This window comes from Citrus sinensis, chromosome 1, assembly GCF_022201045.2.
Source record: "Citrus sinensis cultivar Valencia sweet orange chromosome 1, DVS_A1.0, whole genome shotgun sequence".
NCBI classification, from domain to species: domain Eukaryota; kingdom Viridiplantae; phylum Streptophyta; class Magnoliopsida; order Sapindales; family Rutaceae; genus Citrus; species Citrus sinensis.
Genome location: NC_068556.1, coordinates 20,726,270 through 20,746,411, shown reverse-complemented (window position 1 = coordinate 20,746,411; position 20,142 = coordinate 20,726,270). Strand labels below are relative to the sequence as shown.

The 20,142-nt window shown below is 35.2% G+C and overlaps 1 protein-coding gene, 1 long non-coding RNA gene and 1 other non-coding gene across 7 annotated transcripts; 2 read left to right on the top strand and 1 right to left on the bottom strand.

The window, feature by feature from the left end:
• Positions 1 to 5,329: 5,329 nt before the first annotated feature.
• Positions 5,330 to 7,524, top strand: LOC127899098 (uncharacterized). The gene is made up of 2 exons (XR_008050954.1): positions 5,330 to 6,864; positions 7,172 to 7,524. It is a non-coding gene; the product is annotated as an uncharacterized LOC127899098 (long non-coding RNA).
• Positions 5,688 to 5,810, top strand: MIR167B (microRNA MIR167b). The gene has a single exon (NR_129306.1). It is a non-coding gene; the product is annotated as a microRNA MIR167b (primary transcript).
• A 1,952-nt stretch (positions 7,525 to 9,476) lies between the features above and the next one.
• Positions 9,477 to 19,938, bottom strand: LOC102628378 (protein argonaute 10). Of its 5 annotated transcripts, none has more exons than XM_006489412.4 (23): positions 19,199 to 19,581; positions 18,813 to 18,869; positions 17,578 to 18,242; positions 17,043 to 17,251; positions 16,631 to 16,780; positions 16,391 to 16,524; positions 16,179 to 16,288; positions 15,985 to 16,091; positions 15,623 to 15,761; positions 15,414 to 15,530; positions 14,645 to 14,752; positions 14,479 to 14,550; positions 13,883 to 13,993; positions 13,626 to 13,785; positions 13,418 to 13,539; positions 12,962 to 13,099; positions 12,721 to 12,863; positions 12,541 to 12,603; positions 11,511 to 11,574; positions 11,288 to 11,423; positions 11,112 to 11,185; positions 10,448 to 10,574; positions 9,477 to 9,943 (listed from the first exon to the last, which is right to left on the bottom strand). In XM_006489412.4, the coding sequence occupies exons 3-23, from the start codon at positions 18,064 to 18,066 to the stop codon at positions 9,750 to 9,752; spliced, it is 2,967 nt and encodes a 988-aa protein (XP_006489475.1). In that variant the 5' UTR covers positions 18,067 to 18,242; positions 18,813 to 18,869; positions 19,199 to 19,581; the 3' UTR covers positions 9,477 to 9,749. The 5 variants fall into 5 exon arrangements, with proteins under 5 accessions (XP_006489475.1, XP_006489472.1, XP_024958647.1 ...); XM_006489409.4 differs by having other exon boundaries at positions 13,871 to 13,993; positions 19,199 to 19,579; XM_025102879.2 differs by lacking the exons at positions 18,813 to 18,869; positions 19,199 to 19,581 and adding an exon at positions 19,782 to 19,938 and having other exon boundaries at positions 13,871 to 13,993.
• Between the last annotated feature and the right edge of the window lie 204 nt (positions 19,939 to 20,142).

Genomic DNA, 20,142 nt, shown 5'->3' with positions numbered 1-20,142 from the left:
GGGATCTCTGCTAAATTTTTTAATGAGTTATGTGATCACCTCATCGATTGGGATTGAACTTCTAAATCAATTCAACAAGCTTTTTTCGTGCTTAGTTGGGTATTTGCTAGCAAATAATATTACAGGTTAACAAGAAATTGTTAAAAGGTGTTAAATTTGGGGTTTGGTGACCTTAATCAATTAGAAGCAGCATGACCTCATTAGTGACGTAATCGTCTATTCTCCCATTTGGTCAATAAACTTTATAATAATTGATAATAATGAGTAAGAGTTACTGAGTTTGAATAGTTGTTAGTTTTCTGTAGAAATAATGTTTTGTGGAAATAATATTTTTTGTTGTGCATATATAATAATTGATAATTAAGATAAATATTTTTATTTCATATCAACATTATTGGTATCAATATTAATCTCTTTAAATTCTTTGATTTTATTTCCTAATTGAATAAATATAATTTTAGATTTCTATAATATATGTGAGGGTATATATGAAAATGTAATAAGTGTAAAATAAATTCTCAAAATCAAATTGAAAAGCCTCAATGTAGTGATTTTGACTAAAGTAATTTTTCAAAAAAATTACTAAATACTAAAATTAACTTTTAACTTTTCAATTACTTTTAAACTTCCCACAAGTAATTTCGAACGGGCCCTAAGAATGTCATTAGTAAAATTATCTCATTATATTTATAAAATATTAATTTAAAACAAATTAGAAATTCTCATATCGCATAATATATAGGCTGCATTCACTTTGAAATAAATAAATAAATCTTCTCCCACCAACGCACATGCGAGATTTGAAAGGTAATGTATATATGTGGGTGGCTTCCGCTTTCGAATCCTTTCTGATGAATGGAAAAGAAGGTGACTAAGATACACATAGTGGGTGGGGTGGTGGTGGTCTTGGGAACCCAAAACAACAGACAAGTGAAGTGAGTAATACTGTAATAGTAGTAGTAGTAGTACCATCATATGTATGTAACTATCCAAGTCTACCTGTGGGTTAGAAGTGCATGACAATAGCTACTATCTAGCCTTCCAAAAATGAATTGGGTAGTATCTGCTTGTATCCTCCCACAGTGTGCTGGTGTTGCCTATTTTGTGACTATAAAATGTATGCTTCTGAGAGAGAGTAAATGTTCCCTTAATTGTACGCAAGGGACCACTCCAGCTTAGCTAGCTAACCCCCCCATTCAAACCCAAGTGGCTTTAACCCTTGCTCAAAACAGGAAATCAGAAAGCAGAGCTTTTAATAACTTAGGCTCTATGTAACAGGTATTAATATTAGATACCTCTCTCTACAGCTTACACTTCGCATATACAAACACCAAGAGAATCACATCCCTGCAGGAATATCTATATATATATATAATATTTGTTGTACAGGGAGTGGGGGGCCAAGTCTTTGCATTTGCTTGTGAAACTCTCCCTCTTGCAGCAGTTAAAATGCGTGTTTTGACGCATCTCTAGGCATCATTCATTCTGCTTGGCGCCCACTGCTGCATGTGCCCCTTGTTTGCTATCCAATTCCACGGTTAATTTTTTCTGGTATCTGCTAAGCTAAATTAATAACTGTGATGTTAATATATATGTATATGTATATGTATATATATTAGGTGTAAGTGTCCGATCGCCTCATGCCCGCTTGTGTTTTATTTTGATTCTCTCGCTATATGATTGACTAATTCCAATCAAAACCTTAGTGATCGAATGTAGGAATAAACGAGGTGGTACGTTCATCCAACCTAAGTTTAATTTTCTTTAACAATCTGAAGTGAAGTTTGTGGAAACAAAAAAGGCTCTGAGGAGAGGAAGTTTAAGGTTAACGGCAGGTGATGATAATTCCAAGTCTAGTGTTAAGAAGCTAAAGGTTATTGAATGAGCAAATGGATGAGCATGGGGAGGAAGATAGCAGAGGACTTTCGTGAAGGCTTCCAAAATAAGTGATGTAACTAAAAAACTAGCGCGCTGACAGCACGCCTCTGCGCAGCAAACTGGACCACAATAAACAAAGTTGTAGTTGATGAGGCCAAAAATGTGTTATATGTATATAAATATATCTCAGGCTCAGCAAATTAGCATCACCACTCGCCCATGTTAGACGCCCCTTTCACAGGCGTGGTCCAGTTACTCCACTGCTGCCGCCCTTCTGTAATTAAGAACAAGTTATATTTTGTTTTAGAGATGCGTTAGAAACCTTTAAATAAGAATTGATGCATGGCTTAATTGGTTGACAAATGACTAAAACTTAAGGATGTATAGAAAAATTTGGAGTTTTTATAATAGAGAACTGAAGCGCTTGTAAAACCATTAATGATTTCATTTTCTAATCATTCATGTTGCTGAATACCTTATTCAAGAAGTACTAATTTTTTATCCAATCGCAATGAAAATATAGAAAAAGGCAAATTTTTTTATGATATATACACTAGAACCAGTTCAGTTATTAATAAAGTGAATAAAAATATACTATTTGTTAAAATCTCTCTTGAAATTCAAAATCGGCATTCTCCCATTCCGGTCATTGAATTGTCAATCTTCTATTTAATTCTTTAAAACCACGTATCATACTTCGGTTTTGGTGAAATATGATGAATTGATAGCTCCTGTTATATATAGATTTGCCCGAAATGAGACCGGGATATCTTGCACAATTTAATTTTATCTCTAAGAAGTTAGGAATACCATAAGAAATTAATTTATCTTCTTAATTCTAGACATCTACAAAATTAACTTATATACTCTAGATCATTTTGTTTTTATCTCACTAATAAATTTACTCTTTTAATACGTAATTTTTAAGATACACAACAATAGATTAACATTATCTGTAATAATCCCTAAATTTAAAGTGTCTCTCTCTTTTTTTCCTTTTTTACCTTAAAAGAGAATAACATCTTTGTCTTTCATTTTTTTTTGCCGCCGGGGGGGTGTGGTTGCATGCCATAGCATTGCCTTTGATAAAGTCTCATGACGGTTTTACTTTTTTAGCACAAGATTCATCAATAAATTTGAACTAATTAAAAATCTACCAAATTGAGCTCCTTTACAATTAAGCCTAGAAACTTAGGGGTATTCAATAAAGTGATTCAAGACCACGTCATTATTACATGAGAGTAGGGCAAGTTGAAAGGGTAATGCGAAATACAGAAAAAGTCTCCATAAGCATATATCCGAGATTATTATTAAGATTATTACAGAAATTTATGCTCTCTTCGTAATCTTTTTGGCCTTTTTTTTCACTTGACTGCTTACATTTTTTTGTTGGTATATTAAAATATTTGGTATTCGAAGACTACATTGAGCCTCGACTAATTCAGATTCGAGCCAAGTAGGACCGAGTGACAAAGCTCTCCCAACAAGTATTTAACGCAGCATCATTCCCAAATCTCGAACCTTGGTTAAGATAGAGCAACCCCATGCCAGCCGATCTATGCGCTTGATGGTACTGCTTACTTTTTTTTAAGACACCTCATTATTACTCTCTCTCTCTCTATAAATATATAGCTAAGAATTGACCCCCATTACAAAACGATTCGTTAAAAGAGGTAAAGTGGCAATCTCCTAAAGATATTATATAGCGATATACCTTAAAGTGAAGGAATACAACACGTCAGATACAAAACATCAGATCAAATCGAAGAGAAAGCTCGTAATTTGTTGTTGGATATAAACCTTATATTGATTTAACGTGGCAACTTATACTTTAGAATAGATGCTAGTGATTTGTTTTAATATTTAGTGCACAATGATCAAATTTATAATAAACAATGGATATGTACTCTAGACATTTGTTAATTAATCAATTCTTTGCTAGGCTTATGAAATTCTGTTAATTATGCATATCATATCAAACACATGATTTTCCGCCATTGACACTTGGATTATGAGGGAGATATGAATCCAGATGGAACTCAGATATTCGATATCTAGAATAATGACCATATCTTCTCCTACATATAACAATTTGCTACAAGTGCCATTAAATTATTTGAAGTCAAACATTAGAGGACCCGTCTCTGTCTCTGTGTAGGTGTGTGTAAGAATCTCAATATGGAGAATATAAGCCATAACCCGGCCGCCCTAGGCCAAGGTAGCTAGAATATATAACCTAGCTTGGTCATATTGAGAAATATATATTTTCTGAATCAGATTAATGTCAAGTATTTATTGGCTAACTGTTATACAGATTCAAGGAACTTTCCTAGGGTAGTTTGAAGGATATATCCACCAAACGAATATGTTCAAAGTAAAAAAAAGGTTCAAAACCAATTATATATAGAGGTTTTAAAAAATATTAAGTATTCCATACATCTTTCCAAAATCTCCAGAGGATAAGCAAATCTCACCAGATTTTAGAATACTAATTAATGATCATTATATGTTCATCTTATTGATCTGTTTCGGAATTAAGCATTATTCTGGAGAGCGGCTGCTGTTGCGTAAGTGTTGGTTCCATCATCACACCTAGTGCTAGGGAACAAAACTAAATTAATAGCTACTGGATTTCTAAGTAATTAACATGATCTCAAAAGTTTAAACATAATAAAGGTCATTTTCTTGATTGCCCATCAAATATTTGTTTCTAACAACTAGTGTTTGAGTAGCTGGCACCAATGTGATGCAGGACTAGCAAGTATCAACATTTGGCAAACGTTCGTAAAGAAAAGGCCAGCTCAATGCACAAAGAAGAGATGCTTTTAAGGTATCGGATTAATTGCATATCTCTTAATATCACATACAAAAACAAATATATATACCAAAACAGAAAGAGAGGGATTCGCGAGATTTCATATGGTCCCCATATGAGATTACAGTTAAAACGTTCAAAGAAACTTATTCAGTATTTTTTAACAATCCAAATTCACTCTTATATTACTATATCTTTCGAAGAAAAGACAATTTTATCATAAACCAAAGTGAATTATGTGAATAAATAAAATTACATCCATTTGTTATTAAATACTATGTCATAAATAATAAAACTTATCAAAAGCATGTATTACTTTTGAGACTTGCACCACTCTTAACATTGTAGTCTACCAACATTACTTTATGACACATCTGATTATTAATTTCCTTAGAAGCATATTAACTAATAACCATCCCAAATTAACCTTAAATTAGATTATTTTCTTCTCTCATCTTCTTTTATGTGTGAACCTTATGCAACATATAAGAAACCATGCAAAATGGTCCCCTCATAAAACAAGTAGCGTTTACGCACTCTTTTGGCTCATGGTTGATTCCTCTTTCTTCTTCTAGAGAGAAAGAGAAAGAGAAGAAAGGGAAAGAGTAAGGGTCCCCTACAACTCACAGGCCCCAACCTAAAAGTTATTAATGCTCTTACAATATATATGGAAACACTCACTAACCTGTCTGCAAGCTGCATGGAGCCTAAGCCTTGGCGTGACAATATTCAATTTGCAATCACCTGGGACCACGCTTAGCTTATTACAATCTCTTACATAATTTTGTTTTTATTTAATATTTTTAAAACTTTAGCTTTTCAGTCCCCCTATACTAAAAATTCCATCAAATTGATAATTACCCTCTGATCCTCTCCCCTCGTCCATCTATTTATACACCCTTTTATCCTCTCTTCTCTTCATCACCTCGAGCAAGAATCAAATGTGTTTGCGTGCCCTAGTAGGCACAGCCTACTGGAGGATGCACATTATGTTATCGGGCACCACTATCAGATGAAGCTGCCAGCATGATCTTAACTTTCCTCCTTTGCTCGAGGAATGATACAGATCATGCGGCAGTTTCACCTGTTCGTTGGTTGCACGAAATTACGAGTCCAGTTATATTTTAATTCCATTTCTACATATGTCCTTACATGACTACTGTAGGGTAAGTGATGATTTTCTTGTAAATGATTTTGGCTCATCAGGGAATTAGGTTTCATTTTTCTTTTTCTTTTTACTAATATTTTGCTTCTTTTATGTACAGTGTTTTATTGATTATTGTGTTTTCATCATTTCTTTTCTCATGTGAAACTTGAGTAGTAGTCCTAGGTTTGTGTTAGGGTTTTCACTTTTTGAGTGATAGGAATTTTGGGTCTCGGGGCACTTCGATGAGTTCAAAAATATCCCTCTAATTACTCTTTTTCTTTGGTGATCGAGCTATGACATAATTCTTTAATCTTCTGTACAGTATTTTGTTGGTTAAATCGGGTATGAATCTCTTAAATTGCTTTGCATAAGATACAAATTTGAACACCATATCTTTTTCTTTCTTTTTTTTCCTTTTTTGGTTTAGAGGATTTTTAGAATACCGATTTGGGAGTAAAAAGTTTTTCAATTTGCTAGGGTTTCCATGGTGGGTTTAAAACCCTAAGTTTTTCCATTTGCTAGGGTTTCCATGGTGGGTTTTTCATTCTTATCCGGACTACAATAGAATTGATGAGAAAGCACAGGGGAGACATCTTGAGCTTTACTTAGACGCTTGCCCCTTAAAGATTAAGACTAATTACAAAGTGGCTCGAACAAGTGATTCAACTAGATAACTCAGACAAAGATTAAATATGAACTTTTGAACATTAATTTCCTCAAATGTTTTTTGAGACTTCCATTTTTTTTCTTCTTCTTCAGTGATAAACTCCTCTGGTTAAGTTTGTGTGTTTGTCAGTCAGTCTGTGTCTGTGTGTGTGTGTGTGAGAGAGAGAGAGAGAGAGAGAAGATTATGCTTCCTTAAATGTAAATATAGATTTGTCAGGCGTATCATCAAAATTGTAGCTGTGGTGAAAAAGCAGATCTCTACACATAATCTTTCTTCTCAAGCAAAGCAAATGTTCATGAAAACAGCACGTGGAATAGAGAAGCAAGCTGCAAATGATCATCACACTGCAATGGAATAGTGAGTTTGTCCTATGTAAAACCATTTAAACTCAATAGCAAATCTGTTTTTTTTTTTTTTTTTTGGTTTCAATTCAAAATTAAACAGAATTCAGAATTTCGAAAATGTATGTATGAATTACAAACTACTGCTGCCGCTAGCTAGCTTTCTCTCTGACCAAGAAGTTAATTTGCTTTCTGCTTTCTCCTTTATTGATGGTGTTTTGTAAGAAGCTCCTTGTGGGCAAGATTCCATGTAGCCATCATATAAGTACACAAATAATCGAAAAAATGTCATCACTTTGATTTTCCCAAGTTATTATTTCCAGGGTTTTGATCTGTCAGCAATCATATTCATGAATAAGGCTAGCTAGCTAGCTAGGTGGAGGATTCTTGGAGGATGAGTGCTTGTTACATGCCATTTAAGGATGTTCTTGGGAAGAACACTAGTGTTAGGCACTGGCATTATAATCATTTTAATTTGTTGCATTTCTGGATCAATTGTTGAAAGCGAGATATCAGTAAAAGCAAGTGAATTTTTTGTGTGTATTAAAGAGAGTTGATGTGTAAGAGAATCAATTTTTTTTTCTTCTTTTGCAGAATTGTAGTAGTTATCTGCTATATATGCTACTTTGTTGCAAAATTGATAATTTATGAAGTGTAATGCATACTTAAAAACACTGCTTTGTTTCTTTTCTTAAATACCTTGCCCATGTTCACTTGATTTGTATATTGTTTAATTTGATAATAATGCAACTGGATTTCAAATTTCGAGTTAAATCCATTTGAGTTGCAAATTAGGTCAAATATTGAATTCAAGAGAAAATACTACAAGAAGCTCTTACTATTCATTGCCATCTTTAGAAAATTTCTGTTTCTGGAAATATTTTGAGTGCTTACATACACATAGGACTAACTTATCAAAACAAATTGAGGAGGCTTAAACCAGTTCAATGCTGGATTTATGCTTCTGTTCAAAGAATTAAACGCGTTTACATATGTATGAGCATATGAGATATCAAAAGCTTTGTACTTGCATATCCCCATGAACACACACCAGGCTTAAATATTCACGTGTATATATGCTATCACCTGTGTTTAATTTTCTTCTACGTATATGATCATGAATGAGCATATGAGATATCAAAAGCTTCAATCACGAACTAATCCATCTTGTTTAGTTAGTTTTGTCATATGCCAACTTGCAAGTCTCGATCAAGCTATTAGATGAACAATCCTTATTGGGTGCATATGTCTGGATTTTGTAACATACGGATTCAGCTAATTATTGAAGTTTGTAATTATTTGTCATTTGTATTTTTATAAAGTCCAGACGTTCACACCTCATAGTTTGTTATGAGGTGTAAATCGAAGAAAGAAATCATCCCGCCTTAATGGACGACAAGAAGAAATTGTGAGTTCATGCATAAATCGAAGACCAATCTTTCAACAGTGAAACTAAGAACCCAAAAATAAAAATAAATGTTTACCTCAGTTTCTTATTTGATCACCTTTTATGTTATTAGCTAGAACTAGGGTTTTGAGGGAGCTGTGGAAATTGTATTGAGATTTACAACAAGCTACAGTTTCAATCTCATGAATGATGCATAAAATACAAGATGGAATTAGCTAATGTTCCATTCTAGGCAAGTGTTGCTGTTGCATCATGGTGACTGAAATATAACTTTGAGGAAACATATGGAAGAGAAAATAAAAAAGAATCTTCATACAACACCTGATTTTGGCTAAACATTTCAGAAAAAAGAGGCTAAAAGGAAAAAAAGTTTGAAATGTAAATAACTAAAGATTGAGATTTAAATTTCTCAAAATCATTGTTGCAAGTCCTACAAATTTGGTTGGTCGAGTATGATTGTCGCATTACCCCTTTAAAGCACAATGAGTGGTTAGTACAATTTGAAAAGGCTTCTGCAGCTAGCTATTTCATATAAAAAGGCACCGTGAGAAACACGAGAAATTATTGAGATTTGAAAGTACTTTCGGCTCACCTCAACACCAACCACCAACCAATTTGATTACAACTATTCAGCTTCTTTTGTTTACACTTCTAGCAATTTTTTTTTTGTACCCTAACAATTATTTCTTAAGATAATTCAACATCGACTGATGATGGTTATAAATTTACAGCAGCCATAATCTTGAGTTTGACCCAAGACTTTAATGCAATCGAGGTTCGTACAGAATATATTATAGCTCCAAAACTCAAATGTCAAACCAAATTTTTGTCTCAGAGTTCTTCCATCAATCAATTTTCCTTAAAACTTAAAATCAATTAGTTGGGTCACTGCCACACAAGGTACATGTACCCAATATGTGATAACAAATGGCAGTTATTTGCAAGCAGCTATATTATTTTGAAGTTTTGAAATGCTGATTCCTTGGTATCATTTTCCTTATAATTATTGAAATATCAGAATCCTTTGTGATTGTCGTTGCATTAACATAGCTAAACTGACATCGTCTTCGGCCAAAAACACAAAGCCGACACCTCGTCCTCAGAATGGAAGAAAGGACTAAGTGTCGTCCTGAAAAATAGGATTCTCTCGTACCAATAATTCTGAAGCTTTTCAAGTTTGAATCGCGTGATGTGAACTAGATTAGCTGGTTATATTGAAATTGAGGCAAAATTTCCTAGACATGGATTCATAATAAGATAAAACATTACTTTACATAGCGCTTGTTCACATTCTACACATGATTGATGGCCTACAGGCTAAAACTATTTGATTTAATTATGTAATCACTGATCTAAGTTGGAGAAACTAGCAGCAATGCCAAATCTTCATGATCATACATTTACAGAAGAAATTTTGGAAATGAACGTGATTGCTGCATTGATCCCCAAGCTACTACTCTTCCCCTGCTACTATCAACTCCTTATCCCCCATCTTAACAATAAAACATCACCCTCTTCACGTTCTCTTTCAATGCTGGCAAAGGCCGGACACCAGACTCTCCTACCGCCCGAGTGCTCTTAGTGGAGGTATGACCACTGCCATCGGTCGAGCCATTCTCCTGCATGTCTGGTTCCATGTAGAAACGGGCGCGGAAAGCAGCTAAATGTGCATAATATGCTGGAGGAACTACACAGAAACCAAATGTGCTGCCATATCAGCATAATGTTTTAAAACAATAAGCCACTCCTCTATCTTTCCTCGGTCATCTTTGTTAAATCATAGAATTTTCCTAAAATCTTATTATTGGATAAGCTTGGCAAGGGGATATAATACATTCTCGCAAAAACAGATAACCCCTTTAACATTTTATGTATTCACATGCTTCTGCTGTAAGCAAGGGTGCTTTTCATTTATGATTTATGTTAACACATAATTTCAGCTAAATTAAATTCCTCAACAATGAGTCAATTAGATCTTTCTTCTCTAAGTTCCATCAAACTAAAACAGCCTTTCCTTCAAGAACAGAACTTGATCCATTAGATCAACCATTTTCTAATGTTTTGGGGCAGAAGAGAACTTCAGTACTGATTTCATGGCCATATCCTAGGTTTTCCAATTCTTCAGGGAATACGTAAACCTCAAAAGGGTTAATCTTCAACCATAAAGTAATCTGAGAAAAACATTTCTTACCAACAGAGACAGAGCGTGTGCATCTTGCGTATGTGTAACAAAGATTGTTTGTCAAAGACTGGATTCCGTCGGCTGTAAAATTGTTCTCATCCCATAGCACATGGTAATGTGCCGGTCGACTTGTGCCCTGTTACATTAGAAGCAAAAGGAACTCTTTTTAAGATTCAATAAATATGCGGCAAACTACTCACATCAAATCAGAAAACTACTCATATGATTTTTATTTAATTTAAAATGATCATGCAATTGATTTGTGTAACAGTCATCAGTCAAACATCCGACGAAAAATAGGCAAAGCACCAATTACAGCAACTCAATGCAGGTCTGGTTTGAAATCCAGTCGGAGTAAAATATATCCATCATTATTAATTGGATTGGGAAAGAATCATATGCAGTCAGAGTGGAAATCACATAAAATTATCTGTTATATTCCTAATTGATTGGATTGCCATTGAGACTGGAAATCACATTATACTCTTAGACAGACATGCTGTCTCCGCTCACACGCATCTGTGTGTTCTGTAGGACACCTATGGACAGACACAGTCTCCAACCACCCCTTATAATGTTATTAAGAATCATCCATCCAAAATGTTTCTATTTCTCTTAAAACAAAACCCACATGGTTCCAGGATCACATAGAATCATAAATTGAGAACGTCACCTGAATACCAGCATGGCTGCATAGGTAAAAATCAAATTCTGTTGGATGACATATTTTAGAATCAACCACAGTGCCTGAAACACACATTGCATGTCATTAGATAAGCAATGACAAAACAAAAAGATGCACAGGTATGTACTGCAGGAATTATTTATTTTCCAAGAAGTTATAATTACCAGGCAGAATGTTCCCACTCCTATCTGTGCTGCTCCTATCCCTGTGGTTATTAGCGAATAACCGAGTATGGTGTCGTTTTTGTACAATTATGAAAGTCACAGGTGGTTGATAATTCGGCTCAAGAGAAGCACAGGCCTAAACAGAGATTTTTATATATAAAGCCACTGACATTTTACGGTTGCAACATAGAACACGAGAAAAACCGTATGACTTCTCTCTCACCTTTCGAATCGCATCCAACTCATAAAGTAGAACTTGATAAAATTGCCCTTCACTTACTCCATCCCTGTTCAGACCACTTTTTAGAACTCTATCTAAAAACTTTATGATGAATATATATTATGCAACATATGCAGCGAAATTCTCGTGCATTGCATGTGTAATAAAAATGCATAAACATAAAAATGGGCAACTCCTCTCTTTTCACTACTTTCATCTCTGTACAAAAAGAATGTATCAGCATATCGATCGATGAAAAATCATATATCTGAATGACACAGATACTATGCAACTAAATGTACAGTGTTCAGATGTTTTGTACCACTGCTTCTAAACAATCTAGTGGCACATGTAATTCCTATGATCCACCACTCTAGGTCAATGCAGCAACATTCTTGGCATGGTCCAGGCAACAAATGATAATTGACTATAGAGAAGTGGGCCAAGCCCAAAATTCTAAATTCTAGAGGTTCTATCTTTTTGTCTTGGAATATCCTAACTCTATAGAGTATGATTAGCCGATAGATGCACTGGTTAAGATTAAACAAGGAAACCCTCATATTTGAATAACATTAATGGGATAGATAAATAGAACAAAATCAAAGGAATTAGCACACAATGCAAAGGTAAGATGGTTTTATGATAGTAGGGAGTTCTAACTTTGCTCCTGCTTGTGACATAAAAGTTCTTTTTCTCTTTAAGTCTATATGGATGGCTTTTGTTTCAAATTCTCTCTGGAAGCAAAAAACTGTACTTTGCTAATGCTGACCAAAGTTGGGTAAGTACTTTGTTGTTCCTTCCGCGACAATACCCCACCCAAGTTAGTTTTCCTCCCATAGAAGTTTCAAATGACGTACCACATTTGAGTAAAATTCTAACGAAGATAAAAGAACAGGGAGATTACACCAAACTAGAGCAAGTTGTGAGGTAACTCCAGCTGCTGCCTCAGCATGTCACCGCCGAGTCACAGAATGTTCATACACAAATAGAAATGATTTCCACTTTAACTCTCAGTACAGATAAGAATAATGACCTGTAAAATATAATCCGTAACGGCTTCTGCCCAGTTGCCTTCCTAAAGGAAATTAGAAGATCCCTGCAGAAAGAATATGTAGCATAGAAATTTAATACTTAAATATGCTGTGTTGATGATGTGGGTTTGGTTGGAGGCACATAGATGGGGAAAAAATGAATAGGAAGTTAATTTATGTACCTGATCATGCCACCACTCACTGTCCCACGAACAGGATCGTGCCATGTTTTGTACAAGTCTTGTATGAGTTCTTGTCTATGAGCTTGAGCGCAAACTAATCCAGCATATTTTGTCACTTCAGGCCAATCCTGGGAGGCTACTACCTACAGTCAGACCAACAGATATTATCAACCAATGTTTCAATAACTATTTGGGGAATGGAAAGGTCTACGAAGGCATAAAATTAGGTAAAGAATGGTACAGCAGCAATTGAGGGGCTGGAGTCTTCCCCATTCTCTGGATGAGTCACATCTGCTCCAAATATAATGGTTGGTATGTCACTAACTAATGGTATACGGCAACTGATAGCATCCAGAAGGACAGTGTTCCTGCCACCCATCTTCATAAGGATAAAAGGATAAATCAAGATTCAGTTAATATTGAGAGGAGACTTCAAAAGTGCATATTTTTCCCGACACAAGGCATATATCTATGGAAAATTTTAAGATTTTTAAATAGGATGCATACCATGCCATTCTCAAAATATTATTAACCTAAGTCCTTTCTGGTGCAAATCATATTATCCATGATAATAAAAAAAGCCCACATATTCCAGGACTTGGACATGTCGTCATTGATATTAATAAATGCAAGATGATCGTATTCAGTAGCATAGAATTGTATTGAGCTCGACTGAGCTATTAAAACTTAAACAAACCTTGACATTGATCTTAAGGGACACATTAGCCAAGTATTGCTTGCTGATCTTGAAGACATGTTTTGTCAGACAGCATTGGGATATTATACCGAGATCAGTTTCACATATTCGCTTGAGATCGCCTGCAAAATAGAAATATATATGAGCAACAGTGTCAGTTCACGATCATATATCAAGTCTGATTTTACAGTTGACACATATAGCCTACCATATAGGGAACCATTGTTGTCTGGCAAAATAGCTAATAGAAGCTCTAATTCTTTTCCTTTGGTTTTGCTCATTGATGAGTGATAAACATGCTTCAAAGCTTTCTCTACTTGATCAGGCCTGGCATTGTGGATTGGAATGACAGGCTCTGGATTGAATTCCTGAAAGAGAATGGATTAAAACTCCAATTGTTAGCAGAACTAAAGCACTTGATCTTAAAAGGGATTGATACAAGAAGAAACCTACCATGCCAGATACCTGGCACATTTGAGCAAGCTCATTGCAAAAACCGCGAGCAACACTCTCTTGCACACTTCGTGAAAAGTTAATGCATGCCCATCGACTTACAGTCATCCCATTAATCATTTTCTGCATCACAAAGCAGCAGATCAGATAAGCAGTAGAAATTTTATAATGAATAGCACAAAACTAATAATGGCTTTGTCACTTGGGAGTCCATTGCTTACATAAGTGTTGATCAACCCACTGTACAAAATTTCTGAAAAACTGAAACCAACATTGACAAAGCTTAAAGAATAGAGACTAGTATCAATTGTTGCTTTCTATCAATTCCAAATATGAAATTGGTTTGGTGAAAACCCGCAAATCTAATTGATAAAAGACCTACTCATTAAGCATTCCTATGTAAATTATTTAATTTTGATTAGTCTCTTTAAGGATAGGTAGGTAGGCAAGCTTAAATCAATTTTTCAGTCCCCTATCTCCCCTGGGATTTGACCTCAAGTGGCCAACTGAAAAAGGCTGCTTGAAAACCACTCAGCCCAGACCCTAGGGGCCTCTTTTAGTTAATAATATTTGGAAAAACGAAGAGTGCAAAGCACAATGTTGGGTACCTTGTTCATCATGTTCCACTGACCAACTTGAGGCAAACAATCCTTTTCCTTTCCATTTTCATGATATTTTAGCTGTAAGAAAGAGAGCCATGAGATGATAAACAATGGAAAATAACACCACGCCTTTTTTCTAAACTAGTCAAAACAATTAGAGAAAGCTTATTACCCAAGGGGCAGGAAGAATTCGAGCCTCAACAGATGCTAGCTTTTCGCTGATTTTGATCCCAAACTCCTTTGCATATAGGTCTTGATCATAAGCATTCTGTTGAACAGTCTGCTTGGATACAAAAGTTCAAGGATAAATTATTAGTAGAAGATCCAAAACCAACAAGCAATACATGCCATATCCAGAAAACTACTTCTATTGTTAATGGCCTGCACTATCTTAAGATTGCTTGATTCATAACAAAGCTACTACGATTGAAAACTCCAGCACATAAGGTAATTGTCAATTTTATGACTCCTAGTGAGCATCAATTTTAGTCTCATTTTCAAATCATCTGAGTGCCCTACAGCTTCCGAATTGAACAATGTAAATCCTTAAGAACCACATGTTATACAAAGTCAACAACATTTAATCTGGTTGGCAAAATGACCAGGGAAAATGTTTTGAGATGGAGTGTTTTAAAGCTTCTCCCTTTTTTGTTGTTTCTTTCAAATCATCTGAGTGCACTACAGCTTCCGAATTGAACAATGTAAATCCTTAAGAATAATATGTTATACAAAGTCAACATCATATAATCTGGTTGGCAAAATGACCAAGGAAAATGTTTTGAGATGGTGTGTTTTAAAGCTTCTCCCTTTTTGTTGTTTCTTTGTGAGCATGAAGAATCTAGAAAAATCTAGTGCAAGCTAACTCCAGAAACCCAAGCTCTTAAAGTTATCAGAAACATTAGCTTATTTATTCAAGGAGAAAATTTAAACTAAAGAAATACCTGCAAAATGTCATTTTCCCGATCCCTAGGTCTTTGGCATGTAACTTTTAGGAGAGCAGTAATTTGCCTTTCATTCAACCTTTTCGTATAGCGTTGTCCTTCGACAATTTTGCAAGCCTGGCAAATCAAAAGCATGTAGATAAGATGCACGAATTAAATGAAAAGAAATCAATCAACATAGATATAGGAGTTTTGACATCTTTCCCGACCTCCATAGGTAAATAGTTTGCCTTTTTCTGGTTTCCCACTTGAAGGCAAGGTAAATGAGTATGTTGAATGGTGAAGCCATACATCTCTTGGAAGTACTCAACCACTGACTTCATTGTTGAATTGTCATCAACAGGAAACCTGAACAAAAGAACCTTCAATGATCAGAACACATTCACAAAACTTATCAAATTCAAGAATTATTTGGAAAAGACTGAAACAGATGAATACTTTGTATAGCCTTCTCATAGAAAACCAAAGGCCTTTACTATATAGTACGAATCAGCATGCTTTCTCAATGAAACCTGTAAGTTAAGAAGAGAACGGCTATCTCATTCGGTGTCGAGAAAGGAGCAGAACTTACACTAGTTCTCTTGTAGGTTGAGACGTCAATCCTGAAACACGATACTTCCTTCTTACAGTACCTCTGTGTGTCACTTCAACTTTCACTCCTCTAAGGGCTTTTTTAATCTGGTTAAACATTTGAAAGCAATGTTCTAAGTAAACTAAATGCCCATAAATAATTCCAAAACAATTTCATAAGGATTAAAAAAGTACCTTCACGCGATCAGAATCAGATAATGTTCTAGATAAAACATCTTTTCCAAGAAGCTGAGCAACAAACTCTATTACAGGAAGAGGCTCAATAAATGCAGCTGAAGCCATGTCTACGAGCACAATAAAGCACGAGAAAGAAAAAATGAGAAAGATCACTCTAAGAAACAGCCAGGTAACTTTCATATGTTATTAATGTTACAGTTATTACATACCAATATTCAGTGACAGGCCCATCTGTGTAGGCCTTATACTCTGGTAAAACCCACACCATGACTCCAACCCATCGCCGAGCCGTTGCGGTGTTCTAATACTAGGTGAAAAAAAGGATCTCCCAATAGGACAATACCTTCACAAATCAAAAGCAATATCAAATAAATAAGAATTTGACTATGGCATTTTTCATTAATCTTCAACAGAATTTAATATGATCACAATCACTTGAGAAATTATACCTCTTTGTTGAGAGCTCCCTCAAGACAATGTCAAGAATTTGAAGAGCTTCTTGCGGAGCATCTGCCCTCTTACCAGCCAAAAACTGGCCTAAATGATGCATGTTGGCTCTTGCCGCAAACTTGATTACCACTTTGTATTCTCTCACTCTTCTGAAAATTTAATGGATCAACTAAATTTACTTCCAAGGAAGCATAGACATATGAAGTCAAGGCAACACTCGTTGTATTTGAAAAAAAAAATGCGAGATATTTGGCATGTTGAATTTGCTATGATGGATGGTTATCAATACTGCAATTTGCAGTGATCAAAATTTTAACCAACCAAGAGAGGAAAAACCAAGATAGTAGAAAAGAAAATAAGCTATAAAGCGAAATGTAAAAAGAACAAGCAAAGGCAAAAAAGAAAACTTACTTGGGACCGTTGATTCCATCCAGTTCATCTACAAGCTTAATTTTGAACTCCTTCCAAACAAAAGGAAGTTCACCAGCTGTGTACAGGCTCTTTCTGCCATCATAAGCAGGTAGTCTCATTCCTAAGTCAGATTCTTTGTACAGCCTCACAAGCTCTGCCATAATAGCTCTGTTCACAGTCCTTGATGCCACCTCAGGAGTTATGGTAACCTGCAAAAACAGAACACAGATTGGCAAAAGGCAGGCAAACAATAAGAACAATGTTGCAGGCAAAGATTTAAATCTCATAAATGCCATTAGAAGAAAAGGACAAGGTCAAAAATATAAAAATTATTCAATTTTATCTGCAATTGTAAGAGAGAAAATAAGATGAAACAATAACACCACCATGTTCATTGTCAGATTTAGGGGCCCAATTGCCATGACTCAATTTGAAATACACAAAAAAGAAAAGAGATCAAAATTTATTGCTTTTTGCTTTAAGCACACTAACAGCCAAGAAGGCAAAAAAAGAAATATAGATAGAGATAACTTACATCATACTGGTTCAAGTCCTTGTCTGGTAACTCTGCAAAGAAATGGTTAGCCTTAACAATACATTTTGTCCCAACTTGACCATAACCAGGCCTAGGAGCAAAACTCAAAGACTTGCTTGAAGTAGGGAACCCCATCTCCGTTGCACACAAACTACGACCATTTCCAACAGCCCCATTTGCATTACTACCAACAAGATCACAAACTTGGTTCACTGGCTTATGCGCCACAGTGCAAGGCCTTGAACTTGGTCTCATAAACACGTCATTTTGATCAGATTTTCTTCCACCTCTCCCTCTTCTTCTCCCTCTATTTTTTGTTGGTGGTGAAGTTTGATTATGAGGTTTTGAGTTCTGGAGTTCTTGATGCGGAGGGCCCTTGCCATTTTGAGCAGTTTTGGGTTGTTTCTGTGATTGATTCATGGTATTTTGCAAATGGGTTTTGATCACTAAATGTTGTTCAGAGCTATCTTTCATTTGCCTTATAGGCATGCTTTGGCGTTTTGGTTTTACTTTGGTCACTGAAAACTGGAAATGCAAGAGCAGTACAGACTTGGTGATGGGTTCTCCGTTTTTCACCAAATGTTACACGCAAATACCCAGCGTCTTTCTTCTAGTCTTTACTCTTTACTTCAAAGATTTCGAGGACTAATTCTGCTGGAAAATGCCTAATAACAAAAAAGGGAAAATGTATGTCAGTCACATTACCAAAGCTGCAGAAACTGTAAAGAAGTGGAAATAATGACGATGTTAAAGCAGCATCAAAGTTGAACACACACAATAAAACGGAATGGGTAAAATGTCCAGCCTTTGTTGCAACATTACAAGCGTTACTATTCCTATGCAAAATTTTAAAAAAAATAATAATTCGTAATAATTTTTTTAAAATAAAAAAAGGCCAAAAAAACAAGAGAAACGATTTCTTTCAACCATAACTCTTCATACGAAAAATATGATATAAATAGAATATACAATCATACAGGGATTTTCATTCTTCACGAAGATTTTTTTCCATGAAATTTTGCTCAAAATGTCAAGACCAAGCAAAGAAGAAAATCAAGACACGAAACCCCAAACAGGAATTTGCTCAGCTCATGAGATGAATGCAAAGACAAAAAAAAAAAATTCTTCTTCTTCACATGCTTCAATTAAGAACCCCACAATGAGCTTAACTATGAAGAAAAGGAGCTTATTAAAACAATAAGATAATCAAAGAGAAACCCAAGAAATGGAAATACCTGCAACTAAGAACCACTTTCATAGGCTTGTCCCTATCCAAGACTTACAAAATCCAGCTAAAAGATTGATGAATAAGCCCAAGAAGATGAAAACACAAGAAGAGCATAAAAAAATTAATTTTTTTTATTGTACAGATACATTTGGAACCATGAGACTGCTATAGAAAGAGAATAGCACCATCTAGAAAAAAACAAAAAACAAGAACATATATACAAAGAGAAGGAATAAACATTGAAAAGGGTAGTGAAATCACTATCCAAGTGAAGGATGGATACCTATCAAAATTTATTGCTATACAAAAAAAATTCAAGAGAGTAACCACCCACCAAATAGCTTGAACAAACAATCTTAAAAGCACCAAAAAGAAGAAGTCTTGAAGACTCACCACCAACCAACAAACCAAACCAAACCAAACCCAGTTGCAAGAGCTAAGTCAAGGTTTTAAGTACTCCACTGAGCAGTGAGCTTGAATGAAGAAAATGAGAGGGGGAGTGTGGGGGGGAAGGGTTTAAAAAGATGAGCTTTGCTAAACAATGTGATGATGCTATTAAAGGAGAACCAAAAAGTAACGATAAAAAAGATGGGTTTTTGGCTTAACGTTAAAAATAATAATAATAATAAAAAGATGAGTTTTTTTCTTGTGAGAGATTCAGAACAATTCACAATAAGAAAAAGAAAAGAGATGATGATGATGATGATGAATCTTTCTTTATACACGCATGCAAGTGCTTTTGGTGTTTTCTTTATCACGTGTAAAAGCCTCTGCTATGCTTGCTAAGTTGCTCACCTTCTTTTTTTTTTTTTTTTCCCTTCACAAACTTAAAAGTCATGAACACAAAACCCAAATTCTCTCACTAACGCACGGGCGTTTTGGTTCTGATTAGACTATGTATTACAAGTTTTAAAAAAGGAAAAATGTTGGTGGGATAGGCCAAAAGAGCTACTGGGTAATATAAAAGCAATCATACACAGAAGAAGAATAATTCGAACTCGCAGACATCTCTCCTGCAGACTTCTCCATTTGTGCTCAGTCCTCCTTTTTCTTTTTTCTTTTTTTTTTTTTGGGTTTTTATTATTTTCTCTCCAGTCCCTATGTAAAATGTTATTATGTCCTAAACTCTTTTTTAATGCTTCCACTCAAAATATATTATAACACCACTACCACCACCACCCATCTTTTAGCTGCTTATTAGTTTAGTCGCTAAGCCTCGTAACGGTCGATACAGTATAGAGATTAGAGCACTTTCTCTTTGTTTTTCTGGGGCCACAATCCCTCGGTTTACATCCTCTGCATTGCAACCCATAATATCCAAAATGTTCCCCTTATGC

Bases quoted from the DNA above. Each gene is read 5' to 3' on its own strand.
- LOC102628378 (XM_025102879.2), bottom strand. From the start codon at position 18,066: ATGCCTATAAGGCAAATGAAAGATAGCTCTGAACAACATTTAGTGATC. The intron at 17,252-17,577 runs GTAAGTTATCTC...CTGTTTTTGCAG, and splicing joins AGGACTTGAACCAGTATGAT to GTTACCATAACTCCTGAGGT. The intron at 12,604-12,720 runs GTACATAAATTA...TTCTTTCTGCAG, and splicing joins GTGAGTGGTGGCATGATCAG to GGATCTTCTAATTTCCTTTA.